We start from the raw sequence: 21,607 nt of genomic DNA on the forward strand, positions 1-21,607 counted from the left end.
GGCACTATTTTCCATTTCTTTCAATATGTGTTTTAAAATAGTTTAGTCCTTCTCAATAATTTTAAGTTCTAGATTAAAAAATAAGTGTTTTTGTCTCTAATTCTTTATTAGTATAATTCTAAACATGCTAGTTTTATTTTCCTCAAATTATTATGTAAAATTATTTTATTCTTTAAAACATACCTATAATTTTTTTGCCATGACTTATAGATCTTATTAAAAATTTGCAAACTACCTGTGGTGTATTCAGTATGCCAAAACAGTAACAACAAGTCTCACAGTGGAGACATTACTGGTGCCCGCTCGAGCAAATCCATGAATAACAGGATGAGAGTGCTACAGTGCAGTGCTAATTATTATTAATTTATCACCAGACATTGAGGATGTCTTAGATTAATTTAGATATTTGTAATCAACTGGCATAAGCCAACATACAAGAGAATATTATACTGGGTGCACATTTTAGGAAAATTAAGTTGTGATGATATATAAAAGCAACAGTGGTTTTCTTGAGTTGATTAATTTCCCATGAAAAGTTATTCATCCAACACATATAACTCAACACCAGCTATGTCTTACTCATTCTAGGCATGGGAAACATTCCACAGGATAAAAACAACCCTGAGCTCTCCTCTGATAGCTATTGATTCTAATAAGAAGTAAAAAAGCAAACAAACCCAACTTCAGATAATTCCCAGTAAACATAACATGGAAAAAGTATGGCTCTAAAAGAGAAGTCAATGTGAGGTTTTTCACTTTTGACTGTGATAACTACTATAAATGGGGGTATGGTGCTGCCAGCAGGTCAACTACACTTGCGGGGTGAGTGATTCCAGCAGCCTAATGGTGCCTTCAGGCTTCCTCATACCCCAAATTTGCCGCTGTGCCTCTGGCCATATCCCAACAACTCAGGGCCAAGTTTCCTAAGAAATTCAGGGCCAAAAATTAGGTATGTGGGAGTCCACACACACAAACCACCTCTGGCTCCGCTATATGAGCTCACTTATCAGCCTTTCTTGGGCTGGAGCGATAGATAGCACAGCGGGTAGGACATTTGCCTTGCATGCAGCCGACCTGAGTTTGATTTCTCCGTCCCTCTCAGAGAGCCCAGCAAGCTACCAAGAGTATCCGGCACCTGGCAAACTACCCATCTTGTATTTAATATGCCAAAAACAAACAAGTCTCACAATGGAGACATTGCTGGTGCCCGCTCAAGCAAACTGATGAACAACCAGATGACAGTGCTACAGTGCTTCAGAGACGCATAAATAAATCTCAAAAAAGATTAAAAAAATGTTGGGCTGGAGTTATAGCACAGGGGGTAGGGCATTTGCTTTGCACGAGGCCCACCCGGGTTTGAATCCCATCATCCCATATGATGCCCTGAGCACCGCCAGGGGTGATTCCTGAGTGAATGAGCCAGGAGTGACCCCTGTTAGTTAATCCTCTAATCCGCACAAGGCTGAACAGACTAGGGTAAATCAAAGGAGAGTGGGTTAGCCTGGTGCCTGCCCAAGCAGAGCCTCCAGAAGCCGCTTGCTCCCACATCCAAACTTGCCTCCATGTCCCCTGCCAGAATTTACTGTTTCAAGACAGACCTCACATAGATATTAACCTGTTAAAAATTTGGATATGCGGGTTTTACAGCTGAAATCTCCAGTCTTTCTTGGAATTGGGAGGGGCTACCTCCCAATTCCCAAAGCTACTCCAGCTTCTGGTCCCAATAAAAGTACTGAATGCCCTGAACAAACACGATGACCTCTTAGTAACTGTATTGCAAACCATAATGCACAAAAGGAAAAGGAGAGAGAGAGAGAGAGAGAGAGAGAGAGAGAGAGAGAGACAGAGAGAGAGACAGAGAGAGAGACACAGAGAGAGAGAGAGAGAGAGAGAGAGAGAGAGAAGAAAAGTGCCTGACATAGTGGGAGGCTGGGGGTGGGAGGTAGGTGTTGAGGAGGGGAAGGAAATGAGTGATATTGGTGGTGGGACATGTACACTGGTGAAAGAATGGGTGTTGTATCATTTTATGACTGAAACCCAATCATAAACAGCTTTGCAATGATCTATCTATGGCTATTCATAAAAAAATTTTAAAAAGTAATGTGGAGCTCATGCCCCCTTTGATCAGCTTAATAAGTGCCTGAATGAATAGCAGTACCCCTACATTTAAAGAAAAAAGACCATTGTATAGATGTACCAAAGTTTCCTCAACCAGTCATCCGTTCTGGGGCATTCGGGTTTTTTCCAGATTCTGGCTATTGTAAACAGTGCTGCGATGAACATACATGTGCAGATGTTGTTTCGATTGTACTTTTTTGCCTCTCTGGGATATATTCCCAGCAGTGGTATTGCTGGGTCAAATGGGAATTCAATATCTAATTTTTTGAGAGTCGTCCAAATTGTTTTCCAGAAGGGCTGAACCAGTCGGCATTCCCACCAGCAGTGAAGAGAGACAGACATAGAAAGATTGCACTCATCTATGGTATATAGAATAACAGAGTGGGAGACTAACACCCAAGAACTGTAGAAATAAGTACCAGGAGGTTGACTCCATGGCTTCGAGGCTGGCCTCACGTTCCGGGGAAAGGTCAACTCAGAGAAGCGATCACCAACTACATTGTAGTCGAAGGCCATGTGGGGGAAGGGAGTTGCGGGCTGAATGAGGGCTAGAGACTGAGCACAGCGGCCACTGAACACCTTTATTGCAAACCACAACAGCTAATTAGAGAGAGAGAACAGAAGGGAATGCCTTGCCACAGTGGCAGGGTGGGGTGGGGGGGAGATGGGATTGGGGAGGGTGGGAGGGACGCCGGGTTTACTGGTGGTGGAGAATGGGCACTGGTGAAGGGATGGGTTCCCGAACTTTGTATGAGGGAAGTATAAGCACAAAAGTGTATAAATCTGTAACTGTACCCTCACGGTGATTCTCTAATTAAAAATAAATAAATTTAAAAAAAATAAATAAATAAAAAAAATAAAAAAAATAAAATAAAATATTACATTAAGACACCATGAAAAAAAAAATAAAGAAAAAAGACCTACTATAAAACTACTTAATCAGGGTGCTGGAGCGATAACACAGAGGGTATGGCACTTGTCTTGCATGCAGCCAACCCGAGTTCAATTCCCAGCATCCTTTATGGTCCCCCAGCACCACCAGAGTAATTCCTGAGTGCAGAGCCAAGAGTAACCCCTGTGCATCAGGGTTTGACAGGAAAAGCAAAAAAAAAAAAAGACCTACTTAATCAAAACAGTGTTCATTAGCATAAGAACTGACTAAGATTACAGAAGGAAAAAAAAGAGTTCCCAAATACAGGCCAATACTTAAATAAAACCTTGTTTTTTAAAGAAAGGCAAAGAAATGATAAAGAACAGTTTATTCAAAAAAATGACTGAGACCAGGGACTTGGTGTTAAAGTATATACTTTATGTGCTGACTATTGGTTCAATCCCTACTACCTCTCCACATATCCCCCTACACAAACATATACACTTAATGCTGCTTTATACACAATACTTTAACATTTATCTCCTTTATTTACTCCCCTGCTTTAACTCTATATCTGATAAGTATTGGTTCCTTTCATGGGAAAATGTTACTTAGATACCAAAATATCACACTGAGTGTGTGCTTTATTTCTAGGCCATCTCATGTGTCTGAGCTAAGAAATATGTGCCTGAGTACAAGTGAATGCATGCCTTATCTATATTTCTTTATTTATTCCTATCTAGAAGTATAACTCCTATTGGTATTTTCAGTTCCAATCCAAAAGTGTTTATTCAAACTTCTGCCTTTAATTTTTTAAAATTATGTATTTGGTTATTGTTTGTTTACTTAGTTTTAGGATATTGGTGGCATAGCATCTAGAATAAAATTATTATTAATAAAAAATAATAAATAATAAAAATTAAAAAATTTTTGTCTTCCTTCATTCTCATAAAATCCTGGAGGATATGAGAGATACTATAATTATTTCTACTTGAATGGCGAGAAAGCTTGGACATGAATAAATCTTTTAGAGAAAGCAAAGTAGAAAAGTCAGAATTAAAACAGAGGCTGCAATTCCAGGTTTTGTTCCTGGAATTGAACAATAAACAATTGAACGAATTCCTGGAATTTCCTCAATGTATCCCAAAATCCTGTTAATCTGCAGCAAATATTTAACGTAATAGCAGAATAATAAATGATGTTGATTGGCTAAAGATTTTCTGAATTAGTCAAAACCAAGGACTGGAGCGATAGCACAGCTGGTAGGGTGTTTGCCTTGCACGAAGCAAACCCGGGTTCAATTCCTCCATCCCTCTCAGAGAGCCCGGCAAGCTACTGACCGTGTACTGCCCTCACGGCAGAGCCTGGCAAGCTACCCATGGCATATTCGATATGCCAAAAACAGTAACAAGTCTCACAATGAAGATGTTACTGGTGTCCGCTCGAACAAATCGAGGAACAATGGGACGACAGTGCTACAGTGCATTGCTACAGTCAAAACCAAGTACATCATAATTCTAAGATAAAATATTAATGCTTTATAAATTGACAATATGAAGTAATTTTTCAAATTAAAATTTGGAAGGAAATAAACATATAAGAAGTGTATTAAAAATACAGCAGTGTTGGGCCTGAGAGATGTTAAGGTGCTGGCCTTGCCTGCATCTGATCCCATTTCAGTAGATTCCCTACCAGCGCACCCCAGGACTCTAGCACTACCACTAGTGATCACTGAGCACAGAATCAGGAGTAAGCTTTTAGCATCACCAGATGCAACCCAAAATACAAAACAACAAAAATTACAGGGTATATATGCCCTATGCCAAAAAGTCAGGGATTTTTGCCTAAAGTTGGTGAATAAATTGAATTTTCTAAGTAGTCTTTAAAGTTATAAATATTACCATAGACTATATTAAAATTTACTTAAAGTTGTGATGAGGAAATGGAAATATTGTAATTATTTTATATATTAATATATATTATCATGTAATTACAATTATTTTATGTTCTTATTTAATGACAGCAAGAAATTTATTGAAATAAATCAAGAAAAACACAAGCTGCTGCTTGACTTTGAGGAGACAATCAGGAGAATTTAAGACAGAAATTATTAAGACTGTTTCCCTTGGATGCTGGAACTGGGATAGAGGTAAAGGGTGAAGAGGGAGAGAATAGTCTATTTTTTGCCTTTCTATGCTGTTTTAATTCTTTCCATTCGGTATAATACTTTTATAATACATACTTTTATGTCATAAAAAGTATAAATGGAAAAATCATATTGCTAGAGAGTTTACTTACTTTCCAAGGACTATAACAACGCACATAAGCACTTCCATTATTAATATCCACTTCTTTCCTTTCTTTTCTATTTTCTAGGGTCAAACCATGAGACTGACTTTGTCCTCTATCTATTTCTTTTGGGGATTGTTGTTCTTCTCAGTCCAATATGCATCCTCTGTCAACAAATGTGTTGTGAGACATGAAGTAGCTGACTGTAGTCATTTGAAGTTGACTCAAATACCCGATGACCTCCCAACAAATATAACTGTGTTGAATCTTACACACAACCAACTCCGAAGACTGCCACCTGACAATTTTACAAGATATAGTCAACTCATGGTCTTGGATGGAGGATATAACACCATCTCAAAACTCGATCCAAAGTTGTGTGAAGTGCTTCCTTTGTTGAGGATGTTGAACCTCCAACACAACCAGCTATATCAACTTTCTGATAAAACATTTTTCTCCTGCATGAGTTTGGTTGAACTCTATCTCATGTCCAACACAATTCAGAAAATTCAAACCAATCCCTTTAAAAACCTAAAGGTAAGTTATAAGTGTACATTTCCATATACAAAATGTAGACTGTTATTCACTAAGTTTTTAAACACTGATTCACTGAGATTTTATCTATCAAGGTAAAAAATAATAAATCTGTTCTACCCACACACAAATATTGCCATTGTTATCAACAATATTTTTAAAAGAGAACATATTTTCTCTAAGTCAATTTAACATTAATTTTAAAGAGCTTTGGATTTTTTTCCACCTCCCATTAGAAATAGAATAGGATGTGAAGTTTATGATCACAGTAGAATATGAATATCTTGATGAGGAACAAGACAAATAGGCTCTAAATACTGCTAATTTCATCCTTGGAGTAATATTTCCAGTCCAAATTCTGATTTACATAAGAAACAGATCAATGAATATTAAGAAGCCCGTTGTTCAACCAAATATTACTTATTTTCCACTTAAATATCAGTATTGCCTTTTCAATGTCTGTTACTGTTTTTTTTCAGTACTTTGTTTAAATTTTAAATCTATGACAACTGCATGCTACTCAAACCAACTCCATTTTCAAATTTCATAAAAATTACTCATTCCTTGCTCTTAAATGTCAAAAATAATGTATACATTCAATTGTATTTAGAAACATTTAGAAAATGATTTGCTTTATACTTACTTCTTGTATCTTCTTAGATTCTGATGTGAAATGTCTTCAGACACAAAAACCTCAAAATATGATTAGAGTGTTAACTTACAAATGTTACTTTTCTTTCAGAAACTATAGAAAATTCTATCTTTCTTAGAAGATACCACATGCAGTTATTCTCTAAAACATACCAGATTTTCCTTGCCATTACCTTGAGTTGGAAGTTTACATATTCCAAAGCAGCGCTGAGTTCTAAAGCATCCCACATCCAGACAAAAGTTCATATATAACTACAAATCTTCTTAACAAAAATTATTTTTAGGATTTCACTGATGGCAAAGTTCTACCCATCCTCATAAGAGTTTGTTTTTGTGTGTTTGGATTTTGAAGCTGATCTATTGCACTTTAAGTGCAATAAACCGCATCTAGATTCCTTACATCATTAATAAGTACTTATGATTAGAAAGAGTCTCTTGCCCCCATGCCTGGCTGTCTTCACTGGGGTCCCTCGGAGGGGTGGCGGGTTGAGTTTCCTTCCTCTCCCCAAGCAGAGCCCTGGCAGCCAAAGACCTCTGGAACCCAACCACAGCCATACTTAAGGCTACTCTCCACATGCTGAGACAAGCCTTACGCATGAAGGAACCAGCAGAGGAACCCATGTTTGTGGGACCCAGTGCTGAGATCTCCAAGCCTGCTCAGATCGAGACTGGGCCTCTTCCACCCAGATCCCCCTTTCTTCAGTAGCTAGGCAGTCACACCCACAAATGGCCAAGATCCAGAGATTGTAAAACAAAGCTCCTGGAAGCATGTGGCTGCATTTGAGGCCACATGAGCTCTTATTGTCTAGTTCTCCCTCTTGGAGAACCTGGCAAGCTACCTAGCGTATCCTACCTGCACAGCAAAGCCCGGCAAACTTCCCGTGGTGTATTCAATATACCAAAAACAGAAAAAATGATAGGTCTCATTCCCCTTACCCTGAAAGAGCCTCCTATGTGGCACCATTGGGTAGGACGAGTAAAGAGAGGCTGCTAAAATCTCAGGGCTAGGATGAATGGAGAAGTTACTGGCACCCGCTAGAGCAAATCAATGAACAATGGGATGATAGTGACACAGTGATACAGTGATGATTAGAAAGTAAACAAATGTTGGGGCTGGAGTGATAGCACAGAGGGTAGGGCAATTTGCCTTGCACGTGGCCGACTGGGGTTTGAATCCATATTCCGTATGGTCCCCTGAGCACCGCCAGGGGTAATTCCTGAGTGCACGAGCCAGGAGTGACCCCTGTACATCGCCAGGTGTGACCCAAAAAGCAAAAAAAAAAAAGAAAGAAAGAGTAAACAAATGCTAATATGTGTATTCCCTATATCACAGTCACTGTCACCGTCATCCTGTTGCTCATCGATTTGTTCGAGTGGGCACCGGTAACGTCTCTCATTGAGAGACTTATTGTTACTGTTTTTGGCATATCCAATACGCACGGGTAGTTGCCAGGCTCTGCCATGTGGGCTCCATACTCTCGGTAGCTTGCCGGGCTCTCCAAGACGGGCGGAGGAATCGAACACTGGTCGGCCGCATAAAAGGCGAACGCCCAACCGCTGTGCTATGGCTCCAGCCCTATATATCACACATAGAGAAGCTTATTTGCTTTTATTTTGCTAGCAGAAATCCAGGGACTTAGTTTAGCATTATGTGGTTTGGTTTGGGTGCCACACCCTGTGTTGATTGGGGGTGAGTCCTGCTCATTGTGGGAGAGCAGGTGGTGCTTGGATCAAACCCGGGCAAAGCATGCCCTGCAGCTCTTTTATTATCATCTTTTGTTGCTGTTATTCAGGAGAGGAATTCCAGAGTCTCTCTCCTACATGAGGAAAGTGGCTCTACCACTGAGAAATATTTCTTGTCTCTAAAAAGTGATTCCATTTTTGGTGCAAGGACTCTGGTGAAACTTGAGCTGATGAGTGCCTAACCTGATGGTTAGATGCGCAGGTTAGTGATGAAGTGCTACTCGAGAAGGTGTTGCCAGGGCTACGTCTGACAAGGGAACCCAAAACTTTTGCATGCAAGAATATTTTCATCCTTTTAACTAGCCCTTGCTTCCCAAAATTGGCCCTTAAAGGAAGTGTGATATTTTTGATTAGAGCAAAAATTATTTATTACTGACTGTTTTCACAGAATAAATAAAAAGGTGACATTTTGCTACTGAAATATTTCTAAGTTTATATGCATTTGCAATTCTTTTTTTTGACAAGTCTCTAACTTATATTTTTTTTCTCACAGAATTTAGTAAAATTAGATCTATCTCGAAATGGCTTGTCATCTACTAAGTTAGGAACTCAGATACAATTAGAAAATCTACAAGAGCTTCGATTGTCAAATAACAAAATTCACTCATTAAGTCATGAAGAGCTTTATTTCCTTGGCAATTCTTCTTTGGAAAAATTAGAACTGTCATCTAATCAAATTAAAGAGGTAAGAAATATGGTAAAATTATTTAGACTTTACATTGAACTAGTCATAGATAAGAATCTATAAATTAAAAGAGAAAGAAGTGATGCCTTCTGCCACATTCCAGAAATCCTTTATCCTTACTGTTTGTGGCCAAAGATAATCCTTGCTCAGTAACTTCAAAAGCATCTTTGTCACAAACACTTTCATTGCAAAACCGATTGGCTGGCCATAGAGCAATTTTGCTATAAAAGAGCAGAATTAACTCGTTGACAGTTTGGTTTCATTAATCTCCTGAAGAATCAAGAAACTGCTTGCAAACTAATATTCATTATTATATAGAATAATAGTATGCTATCTGGCTTTGTAAAGTCTCTGATGTCTTACTAAAGTTTGATCTTTGAAAAACACAACAAATGCTACTATGATTGAATAAAGGATTTGGAAGACAAGCATTATAGTCCACCAAAGAAAATCAGTTATTATCACAACATTGACATTAATCTATAGCGTTAAAAATGTATTTGACTATTTTATATTTTGAACTGTTTCTATTTTTAATGTCACATAAAAATTTTTATTTTACATTTTTGAATGTCCCTCTTTCATTTAAAAAATCTTGACAGCAAATTTCTATATAAACAACTAATTATGCACTGAAATGGCCTGCAGTGAAAGTTCCTAGTACCAGTGATACTCTCTGTACAGAATAGAGGGTTTGATAGCAAGTGGTTGCTGGTACCCTGCTGTCAATATGAAGTGGATTCAAGATTCCTGTGCCATTACACAGCATACTTTGGCCTTGGAGAACTTAACATCTCTGAGTTTCCTTTCTCATTTACAAAGCAAAAATATTACCATACATACACACATGAACATACACATTTTTTGCACGCACAAACACACATACATACACATGCACGTGCGTGTGCGTACACACAGTATCTGATAAAGTTAAAATAGCACATTGGTTATTTGACTCCCTATCTGGGATTTATTTCTTAATAATTAAGAAATCAGGCAAACTATTCCAGTTCTTTCTTCTCCAACTCCCTAGTTTTAAAACTGTCATAAGAGAGGGCCAGAATGATAGTACAGCTGGTAGGGTGTGTGCCTTGCTGGTGACCAACCCAGGTTCGATCCTCAGTATCCTACATGGTCCCCAGAGCACCGTCAGGAGTAATTTCTGAGTGCAGAGCCAGGACTACCACCTGAGCATCTCCAGGTGTGACCTAAAAAGAAAACAACAATAATAACAATAAAATTTTAATTGGCATTATAAATATCATTTTGGGGGCTAGAGGGACAGTACAATAGATAGGAAGCTTGCCTTGCTCAAGTCCAATCAAGGTTGATTCCCTGCACCCACAATGTCTCCTCAGCCCACCAGCAGTGGTCTCTAAGTACAGAGTACAGAGACAGGAATGTGGCCTGAACACCATTGAGAGTGGCCCCCAAACCACATATATATGTGGTTTATTATATATATAAAATATATTATATATGTACATATATGTAAGCTGTGTGGCAAATAATTTTAGTGCCTGGCTTATTTCTAATAGCAATAAATGATAACTAGCATTAGATTACTATAAAAACCTTTCTACAATAGAGTACACTTAAATAACCTTCTCTTTGGATCCATTACTTTGAATTTAACTATTTTCATATATAGCTATATTTATTTATTTAAGAGCTAGGAATAAGAATATGGTCAATCCAAAATTAAGTCAAATTTTTAAAAAGGAAATTAATTTTTAGATATAAAAATGGTTTATGCACATAATTATCCTGCAATAGTTCAATATTTTATTCAGGTTGCTTATTTCAATTTTTGAATAGCTATTTCTCTGAGAATGTTTTTGTGGAAATCTAAAATATGTTTTATAATGAGAAGAAATTAAAAATCACCTGAATGCCAACAATGCAGAGACAATTGTTAGTATCTGAGTATGTTTTATCTCTGGCTTTTAACCAAGAAATAAGAAAGAGCAATGGGAGCTTAACTTCACGGAGTACAACTGTATCAGGCACTATTATGTATTTTTTTTAATATTTCTGTGTATAGTTTTATAACCTCCGCCCCTCTCGGAAAGCCCGGCAAGCTACCGAGAGTATCTTGCCCGCGTGGCAGAGCTTGGCAAGCTACCCGTGTGTATTGGATATGCCAAAAACAGTAACAATAAGTCTCTCAATGAGAGACGTTACTGGTGCCCACTCGAACAAATCAATGAGCAACGGGATGACAGTGACAGTGATAGTTTTATAACCAACTTATTATTATTATTTTTATTGTTATTATTATTATTATTATCACTATAAACAAGAGTAAGTTGAGTTGAAGAAAAATCAAGGTACTTGCTAACGATCTCACAGGTGACCAGCAGGTGACAAATTTGGGTTTTGGGCAGTTTTATATCAAATTCCAGGAGCTTCAGTACTGTGCCAGTCATGACATATGATTTACCATAACTATGATTAACTCACTTTTAATTTTCCATTTTAACTCACTTTACTTAAAACTAAGTACATTTTCTCCCACATCTGTCCTTTTTTTCCATTAACCCTAATATTGTATAAATGAGACCATAAAAATTTGAGCTTCTTCACTTTTCTGGTGGATTGAACTGCCAGATCTAACTCCTGTCCTCTGTGGAATCCTCTGACCTGCCTTCTGGTCTCTCCTTTCCCTGCTAAAGCAGTTAATGTTTCTGGAAAAAGGACTGAAAGGAGCTAGATCCACTACAATGAACTAAGGAGTGGGGAGGATGAAGAGGATGGCTGTACCTCAAAATTATAGAAGGAAAATTGTTCCTTCAGTGAATGAAAATAAAATGCATCCATTCCAAGTTGGTCATTAAGGATGATGGTCACCAAGACAAAGATTGGATCTGCCCCAATGATAACTTTACAAATAGTTTAGTTAAATAAACTCATTATGATGAAGTCCAAGTATTTAGAGAATCCACCTATATTGAGAGTTCAGGGAAAAAACAGAATCTACTCTGAGACAGGAATGCTAATTAGAAGTGAGTCCAAGGTCATAGGGGGTACGGAATAAAGGAGAAAGTCGACATTACAGGCACAGAGTAAGAAAACTGTGCATTCACAGTGGATTGAATTCCTAGAACAGGTTACGAATAGGGAAGGGGTATTGGATAAAACCTTGTGTTAAAGCTTTCAGAGGGCCATACAAGTCGATTGCACCTTTTTTTTATTAACCTCCTTTTCTCTATGCCTTTAGTTCTCTCCAGGGTGTTTTAATGCAATTGGAAAATTATTTGGCCTCTCTCTGAACAATGTCCAACTGGGTCCAAGGCTCACAGAGAATCTTTGTTTGGAATTATCAAACACAAGCATCCAGAATCTCTCATTGAGCAATGTCCAGCTGGACAGCATAAGCAATCTGACATTCCTTGGACTAAAGCAAACAAATCTTACCATACTTGATCTTTCTCACAACTCCTTAAATGTGATTGGTAACAACTCCTTCACTTGGCTTCCACATCTAGAGTATGTCTTCTTGGAATATAACAATATACAGCATTTATATTCTCACTCCTTTTATGGACTTCTTAATGTGAGACACATGAACTTGAGACACGCTTTTACTAAACAAAGTTTTCTTCTTGCTTCACTCCCCAAGATCGATGATTTTTCCTTTCAGTGGCTAAAACGTTTGGAGTATCTTGACATGGCAGATAACAACTTCCCAAACATAAAAAGCAATATGTTCACAGGATTGACAGAGCTGAAATACTTAAATCTAGCCAATTCCTTTGCAAGTTTGAGAGTTTTAACAAATGAAACATTTTTATCACTCACTCATTCTCCTTTGCTCCTACTCAACCTAACCAGAAATAAGATCTCCAGAATAGAGAGTGGTGCCTTTTCTTGGTTGAGCCAGCTAAAGATTCTTGACCTTGGCCTTAATGAAATTGAACAGAAACTCACAGGCCAGGAGTGGAGAGGTCTGGAAAATATTATTGAAATATACCTTTCCTACAACAAAGGCTTACAACTGACCGAAAACTCTTTTGCTTTGGTTCCAAGCCTTCAACGATTGATGCTCCGAAGGGTAGCCCTTAAAAATGTGGATAACTCCCCTTCCCCCTTCCACCCTCTTCATAACTTGGTCATTCTGGATTTAAGCAACAACAATATAGCTAACATAAAGGAAGAACTTTTGGATGGCCTTGAGAAATTGGAAATTCTGAATTTACAACATAACAACTTGGCACGGCTCTGGAAACATGCAAACCCTGGTGGTCCTGTTTATTTTCTAAAGGGTCTTTCTCACCTCCATGTCCTTAACTTAGAGTCTAACGGCTTTGATGAAATTCCTACAGAGATGTTCAAGGACCTATTTGAATTAAAGACCATCCACTTGGGGTTGAATAATTTAAACACACTTCCACCATCTGTTTTTGATAGCCAGGTGTCTTTAAAATCATTAAGCCTTCAGAAGAATCTCATAACATCAGTTGAGAAGGATGTTTTTGGGCCACCTTTCAAGAACCTGAGCAACTTAGACATGAGCTTTAACCCTTTTGATTGTACTTGTGAAAGTATTGCCTGGTTTGTTAGTTGGATGAATGATACCCATACCAATATCTCTGAGCTATCAAGTCATTACCTGTGCAACACCCCACCTCCATATCATGGTTTCTCAGTGGAGCTTTTTGACACATCACCTTGTAAAGACAGCGCCCCCTTTGAACTCCTTTTCATGATCAATACAAGTATCTTATTGATTTTTATTTTCATTGTACTATTAATCCATTTTGAAGGCTGGAGAATATCTTTTTATTGGGCTGTTTTGGTACATCGAGTTCTGGGTTTCAAAGAAATAGAAAAACAGCCTGAACAGTTTGATTATGCAGCATACATAGTTCATGCTCGAAGAGATCGGTATTGGGTCTGGAAACACTTCTCCTCAATGGAAGAAAAAGATCAAACTCTCAAATTTTGTCTGGAAGAAAGGGACTTTGAGGCAGGTGTCCTTGAACTTGAGGCAATTGTGAATAGCATCAAACGAAGCAGAAAAATTATTTTTGTTATAACACACCATCTACTAAAAGATCCATTATGCAAAAGGTAAGTGAGCACTGTGATATTTTAAGTGTGTTCTCAGTTTTCAATTGAAAACAGCACTTACAGGGGCTGGAGCAATAGCACAGTGGGTAGGGCATTTGCCTTGCACACGGCCGACCCGGGTTCGATTCCCAGCATCCCATATGGTCTCCTGAGCACTGCCAGGAGTGATTCCTGAGTGCAGAGCCAGGAGTAACCTCTGTGCATTGCCGGGTGTGACCCAAAAAGCAAAAAAAAAAAAAAGAAAATAGAACTTATAAGGGGGTATGGTGCCGCCATCAGGTCAACCTGTACCTATGGGGTGAGTGCATCAGCAGCCTGATGGTGCCTTCAGGCTTCCTGATAACCCCAAATTGCCGCTATGTCTTTGGCCAAACCTCAACAACTTGGGACCAAGTTTACCAAGAAATTAAAGGGCCAAAAATTAGGTATGTGCGAGACAGACCCACAAACCATCTCTGGCTCAGCTATAAAAGCTCGACACAGGCAAGGGAAGGGTTGGAAAGGGGTGGGGGGCAAGCAGCAATACTGGGGATTTTGGTGGTGGGAAATGTGCACCAATGAAGGGATGGGTGTTTGATGATTGTATGACTGAAGCTCAAACTTGAAAGCTTTGTAACTGTATCTCACAATGAATTAAAAAAAGGAGGGAAATAACAACAAAATAATAAAATAAAATTAACATTCAGAATAGAATTTTTAAAAAAGTAATGTGGAGATCAGCCACCATCCAGATCACAAGTCTGTTTCTCGTGAAAGGGAGCATAACGTGAGGCCCCCATAACCATGCCACCAGACTTCATGCCAGGCTGTTTTCACTTGGGGCGCCCCAGAGGGGGATGGGTGAGAGAACTCCCTGCCCCAAGGGGCCCAGCCCCAGCAGCCTAACTCCCCAGCTCCACAACCCAACCACCGCCATGCTCAAGGTTGTTCCCCATGTGCTGAGGCCGAGCCTCATTGATGAGTGAAGTCCTATGAAACCCAGGTAATGCAGAGCTTTGTGATGTGACCTTGGACTCTGGGCTCAACTGGATCAGGAGCGGAGATCCTCTGCCCACTTTCCCCAGTCTCCGGTGACCCAGGGGTCACGCCCATAAGCCACCTCCTGCTGGCGGCAGATAATCTCATCAGCCACCATCCAGATCCCACAGCTGCTTCTCCCTAAAGGGAGCATAACATGAGGCCCCCATAACCATGCCACTAGACTCCTCGCCAGGCTGTTTCACATGGGGCACCTCAGAGAAGGGTGGGTGAGAGCCCTCCCCACCCCAAGGGACCCAGACCTAATTACCATACCACATTTGATGGGGTTCAAATGGTAGGCAATAAATCATAGAGGGAAATATATATGTGCATATATACATATTTTCAGATATATATATTTTGGTATATATATATGTATATATATATATATATATATATATATATATACCAAAGCTCACATCACCCAAACTTTAACAACATGTTAGTGATATCCTGTATGATGTCTTAATGGCTCCTGCCAAAATAGAACAATCTTCACGCTGTTTTCTTATGAACACTTTTTTGTAAGCATGTTCAGTAGTTCTTCATAACAAACAATACAAAAGCATGTTCAGTGTTCTTCATAACAGACAATACAAAATATACTATTTTGGTTGTGTTTTGGGACAGGGATTGGGGTTTGGGATGGAAACATCTCAAATTTGGTGGTGGGAAGGTATAATAATGGTGGTGGGATTGGTATTTGAATATTGAATATTGAAGGTAATCAAACATTGTGAACTAATTTATAGAATTAAAAAATTTTAAAAAACGTAATGTGGAGTTCAAGCCCAATTCAATCAGCTTAATCAATGGCTGAATAAATAACAGTGCTCCTACATTAAAAAGGAAAATAGCACTTATAAATAGCATTAATGTTGTTACTCACAGTTCTAAATTTTTATATTAAACAAAGTAAAACACATAACCTGATTTTTAGTGATAGATTAAATTCCCAGGAGAATTTTAGATTTTAGGATGTTTGGTTTTAATAATTGTTTCTTAACATGTAACTTAATATATACATTTTTTAATTTAGATTCAAGGTACATCATGCAGTTCAGCAAGCTATTGAACAAAATCTGGATTCCATTATATTGATCTTTCTTGAGGAGATTCCAGATTATAAACTGAACCATGCACTTTGTTTGAGAAGAGGAATGTTTAAATCTTACTGCATCTTGAACTGGCCAGTTCGGAAAGAACAGATAAATGCCTTTCATCATAAATTGCAAGTAGCACTTGGATCCAGAAATTCAAGACAATGAGTTTATTTAAAAAGTAAATTAACAAAGATATAATTTCCCTGTTTTAACTAGAAGAGTTCTTTGAGAAGTCTAAGTTTTGTTTGAAAATGGTGTAAATCTGATTCATATTTATTTGAATATGATATCATATCTTATGGGGTATGTCTCATCCCAAGTTTATTACTACTCATTTACTTAGTTTGACCAAAACAGAAATTTCCTCCATTAATAAATTCCCAGGACTGGAGAGATAGCACAGCGGGTAGGGCAATTGCTTTGCATGTGGCTGACCCAGATTTAATTCCTCCATTCCTCTCGGAGAGCCCGGCAAACTACCAAGAGCATCCCACCTGCACTGCAGAGCCTGGAAAGCTACCTATGGTGTATTCCATATGCCAAAAACAGTAACAAGTCTCACAGTGGAGACAATACTGGTGCCTGCTCGAGCAAATCAATGAACAATGGAACAACTGAGCTACAGTGCTACAGTAAATTGACAATTGATTATTGAATTTTATGGGAATTTTAGAGTTAAAACATATTTCTCATTTCAATAAAACCTAAAGTTGTGAGGAGTTTGTGATATTAAAAATACTCAGAATAAAAGATTATTGTTTTTAATGGGAACAGTGCTACTTCAGTGGTAAATAATAAAACATAGGGTCAGTGTGACCGCTCGGTGGGACAGAGTGCATGCTTTACACTCTGGATCCCAAGGCTTTATCTCCAACACCGTATAGTATCCCCGAGCACCATTAGGAGCAGACCTGAGCTCCAAGCTGTTAAAAGGTCAAGAGACTGATTGGGTATTACACCCTCAAAATGAATGAATATACCATATTCTTAAAAACTTAATTACTGCATTTTTCCATTGTAAATCTTTGTATTTTATTTTTTAATTAACTTTTTTATGTTTATGGCTAAATGAAAAATCATTTGTAGTTCATTTTGATTATGTTGTAAAATAATTTATTTAATAAATGCTGATATTTGGATATCTGAGGTGGGAAGCAGATACGGCATTTTCCTTGCATGCAGCCAACCCGGGTTCGGTTCCTCCGCCCCTCTCAGAAAGGCCAATAAACTTCCAAGAGTATCTCGCCCGCATGGCAGAGCCTGGCAAGCTACCCATGGTGTATTCGATATGCCAAAAAACAGTAACAACCAGTCTCATAATGGAGGCATTACTTGTGCCCGCTCAAGCAAATCGATGAGCAACAGGATGACAGTGACAGTGACAGTGACTTAAAAGTATTATGGAAAAACTAGCTTCCTGAGGGTTAATTAGTAGATTGACTTTATGGAAACAAAAAAGTAACTTCCCTGGTCACAGACTCAGGAGATGGCCCTGGCCAAATCACTTGGTCCCACTGGGATTCTTCAACTCCTGATCTTGGAAATTATAATGAGAAACAAATCTGAAATATCCCCAAGTAGCTAGTGACAATGATAACTCAATTGGGCCATAATATTTTATCATTATATAACAATCTATGTATAAATCAGTTCTTTGTTATATATAATTCTATGTGTAAGATAGTTCTAGAGAAACTTTACATGTAAATTAATTCTAGAAAGACTTGTTTCTATTTTACAATGAAAAGTGCTTAATTATTGCCACACTCATAATTCTATATGCAAATTATTAGTTTGAGGATATCTGTTTGAGTTAATTATAGAATAAGTTGAATATGTTAATGGCTTTTGAATACCTTCACTTAAAAGTGAAGGAAGTTGAAATTGCATCGTTGAATAAGTATATATACTTGAAGCTCTTGTTTGCTGTATATAGGGAAAAGATAGATTTTGGAAGTTATATTCAATAGTTGAGTATTCTGAGGATTAAGTTGACATAGTACTAAAAAAGAGCAATATCCACTTTTCCTTCTGATTTTGAAAAAGTCTTTAGTCCCCCCAAACTGCAAATTATGACAGACTCATTTTCACTCTTACTCTCCATGTTTGAGATGCTTATTTTACAAAGTTTCTGTCAGCATTTGTTTTCAAACTGATATGTCCTGTTTTTTTTGTCTCACAAAATAAAATATTACAAATCATTTTATTCTTGATGCACTTTGTTGTTTATCTGTATTCTCAACTTTATTAAATATTTCTAAGTCAGTTATTATTAAGGATACATATAATTGGTGGAAATCAGAGCAGGAAGAATATTTGTTTTCATTTGGACATTTTCTCATGAGATCATTGTTCAGAGGGCCACAATTTGAGGAAAAAAACTATTATTTTCATTACTTGATACTTAAGAGGCTAAGCTAAGGAAGGAAGGACTTTGTTTAATAGAATATAAGAGTAAAACTCATAAAAGGTTTTAGGCCTTAGCTCTCGTTTGACCTACCCAGAAATCAACATCCTGAATTTCTACAGGCTATTCTTTATAATGAATTGTTCTCAGGAGAAATCCTTCTTTCTTGGGGTCAAGAAAAAGGGAGTACAGAAAGAATGTTTGTTTGACCTATTTCATATCAAATAATGTTCTCAAGATGTTATCACATAACTTCCTCACTCAAATTTCCATTTGTCACTGCAAAAACAAAACATAGCTGAGTCAGTAGCATGGAGCTTAAAATAAACCTAGGTATTTAGATTGTAGCCTAAAAATAAATCACATTCTTAAATTCCTTTTGAACTGTTATAAGAAGTAGCTGTGGCTTTTTTGCGGCCCCGCACGAGATCGACCCCGGAGGCAACTGAACCACTTTGGACACGAGCGGCGCCCCCAAAATGCCTCCAAACTGTGTGCTGGGAGCTTCTGGCCCAGGCGCTGCCGGCAGGGTATGCTCTTCTCTCTCTCAACTCTTTCTGTTTGAACGCAGCGAGGCTATAGCCGGTTTTTAGACTCTACAGGAAGTCCGGGATAGCCGATGGGCGGGACTCCCGGATCCGCCCTGTGCCGGCCGACATTTAAGCAGAGAGCCATGTGGGGACGCTCCTTTGCGGCCCCGCGCGAGATCGACCCCGGAGGCAACTGAACCACTTTGGACACGAGCGGCGCCCCCAAAATGCCTCCAAACTGTGTGCTGGGAGCTTCTGGCCCAGGCGCTGCCGGCAGGGTATGCTCTTTTCTCTCTCAACTCTTTCTGTTTGAACGCAGCGAGGCTATAGCCGGTTTTTAGACTGTACAGGAAGTCCGGGATAGCCGATGGGCGGGACTCCCGGATCCGCCCTGTGCCGGCCGACATTTAAGCAGAGAGCCATGTGGGGACGCTCCTTTGCGGCCCTGCGCGAGATCGACCCCGGAGGCAACTGAACCACTTTGGACACGAGCGGCGCCCCCAAAATGCCTCCAAACTGTGTGCTGGGAACTTCTGGCCCAGGCGTTGCCAGCGAGTGATGCAATTACCAAAAGAATCTTCCTTGGACTTCATATAGAAATCCAAAACCGTGCGGGGCTATCGCAGTCGCGCGACCTAATATCTTTTGATTGTTTCATTGTCAGCAACGTGTAAATGTTCCTTTTTGGCAGGGCTTAACGTGGGGGGAAACTCCAAACAATAGTACTAAGTTTTTTGTTAAAGGGTAAAAGATTGTAGCGATAGAATTTTAGGCAGAATTTTCCCTGGACTTTAACGGGTCGGACTTTGGTGGGAAATCCTAACAAGAATAGTAAGTCTTTTGCTGAAATATTGAAGGCCACCAAAGTGGTAGCCATCTCTATAGACTGAACTAAGCCATATCCCCACGCCGGCTGAGAAGAAATATCCTTCTTTCGCGGGAAAAAACGCGGCGTGGCGTTAACCATAGTATGATGTCCATTAAGCTGACATGGACCTGGTGGCGTGGGAATGGGATGCAAGGGAATAAATTATTATGTACATGGAACAGCGGGACGCTGGTGGAACCTTGAGCCGGGGCCGATACCAGCGTATTACTTTTGGTTCCAGAAACTGCTTGCAGACATTGTACCAGACTATCAACTAAGCTAGAGCCCCACGCCGGCTGATGACGAGAAATAACCATCTCTTTTGGTTTGTTTCCCTTTGTCAGGCAGCGTGGTGATTACTAAACAGGCGTGATCTCGGTGGCGCGGGACGAGGGGGGAAAAAATAGAATAGTTATGTAACAAACAGCGGGACTTAATATCTCTACATTCTCAGCAATGGAGAGCCATCAAATGCTTCCTTGACAGTGGGACTGTCTTCTCTTTTTTGGGGGGAAGCCCTAGCAACAATAGTGAATTATGTGTTGAAACATGGACTGTAACCAAGATAAAGTGTAAACGAAGTGAAACTTATTACTTACAAGGGCGGGGACTGGGGGGGTGGGAGGGGGCGGGAGGTATAATGGGGTGGTTGGTGATGGAATATGGGCACGGGTGAAAGGAAGGGTGTTTGAGTACTGTATAACTGACATAATCATGAGAACTTTGTAACCCTCCACATGGTGATTCAATAAAATTTAAATTTAAAAAAAAAAAAAAAAAAAAAAAAAAAAAAAAAAAAAAAAAAAAAAAGAAGTAGCTGTGATCGGCTCCAGGATTTGGGACTGGGACACATCCGAGCCGCGGGGGGGCACTGGAGTGGGGCGGCGCCAGCCCAAAACTCCAAGTGGTCCTGGCCGCCGGAAGTCACGCCCTCGACCCACCCTCGGCGCCATCTTGCTGCCACAATCCACAGAGAAGCAGCCAGGCATTCTGGTGAGCAACACGGCCCGGACAATGCTCCGGACCCGAATTGGGGCCAGCAACACCAGGGGGCTGGAAGGAGGAGGTGCCGCCAGCACACCTTCTCCAGATGGAACCCTGGCGACACTGAGCAGCAACTAACACGGCTCCAGGATTCGGGACTGGGACACATCGGAGCCGCGCGGCCGCTAATGCGGCCGCGCCACCTTTTCTAAAATCTAAAAACATACAATCTTTTAGTGGAAAACTAATTATCAAATGCCTCCTTATTAGGGTTATCTTGTTTGGGGATATAACTCCCACAACAATAGTGAGTTTTGTGTTGAAATATGGAACATAATCAAGGTGAAGAGAAAATAAAGTGAAATTCATCAGTTATACAGTTGGGGTGGGGGGCGGGGGGTATACTGGGGATTTTGGTGGTGGAATATGGGCACTGGTGAAGGGATGGTGTTTGAATATGGTATAACTGAGACATAAACCTGAGAACTCTGTAACTTTCCACATGGTGACAAAATTTTTAAAAAAATAAAAATTAAAAAAAAAAGAAGTAGCTGTGATCAACTTGCTAGCAAGAAAGTTCTTTTTTATTTGTTTTTAAATGTTAGTTATTTAACTATGTCTATTTAAATATCGATCTTAAATTATTTGTTAAGGCCTCAGGGTTGGGGAATTAGCAAATATAAGGCCCTGAATTCAATCTCCGACACCCCATAGCTCTTAGAACACCACTG

At 39.3% G+C, this 21,607-nt stretch overlaps 1 protein-coding gene across 1 annotated transcript; it reads left to right on the forward strand.

The window, feature by feature from the left end:
* The first annotated feature begins 5,374 nt into the window (after positions 1–5,374).
* On the forward strand, positions 5,375–18,254 carry TLR3 (toll like receptor 3). The gene is made up of 4 exons (XM_004610405.2): positions 5,375–5,815; positions 8,700–8,891; positions 12,112–13,964; positions 16,024–18,254. Exons 1-4 carry the CDS (start codon positions 5,375–5,377, stop codon positions 16,250–16,252), a joined length of 2,715 nt encoding a protein of 904 aa, XP_004610462.2. The 3' UTR covers positions 16,253–18,254.
* Positions 18,255–21,607: the final 3,353 nt, after the last annotated feature.

The sequence above is a fragment of the Sorex araneus genome, chromosome 1 (assembly GCF_027595985.1).
Source record: "Sorex araneus isolate mSorAra2 chromosome 1, mSorAra2.pri, whole genome shotgun sequence".
In the NCBI taxonomy this organism is placed as follows: domain Eukaryota; kingdom Metazoa; phylum Chordata; class Mammalia; order Eulipotyphla; family Soricidae; genus Sorex; species Sorex araneus.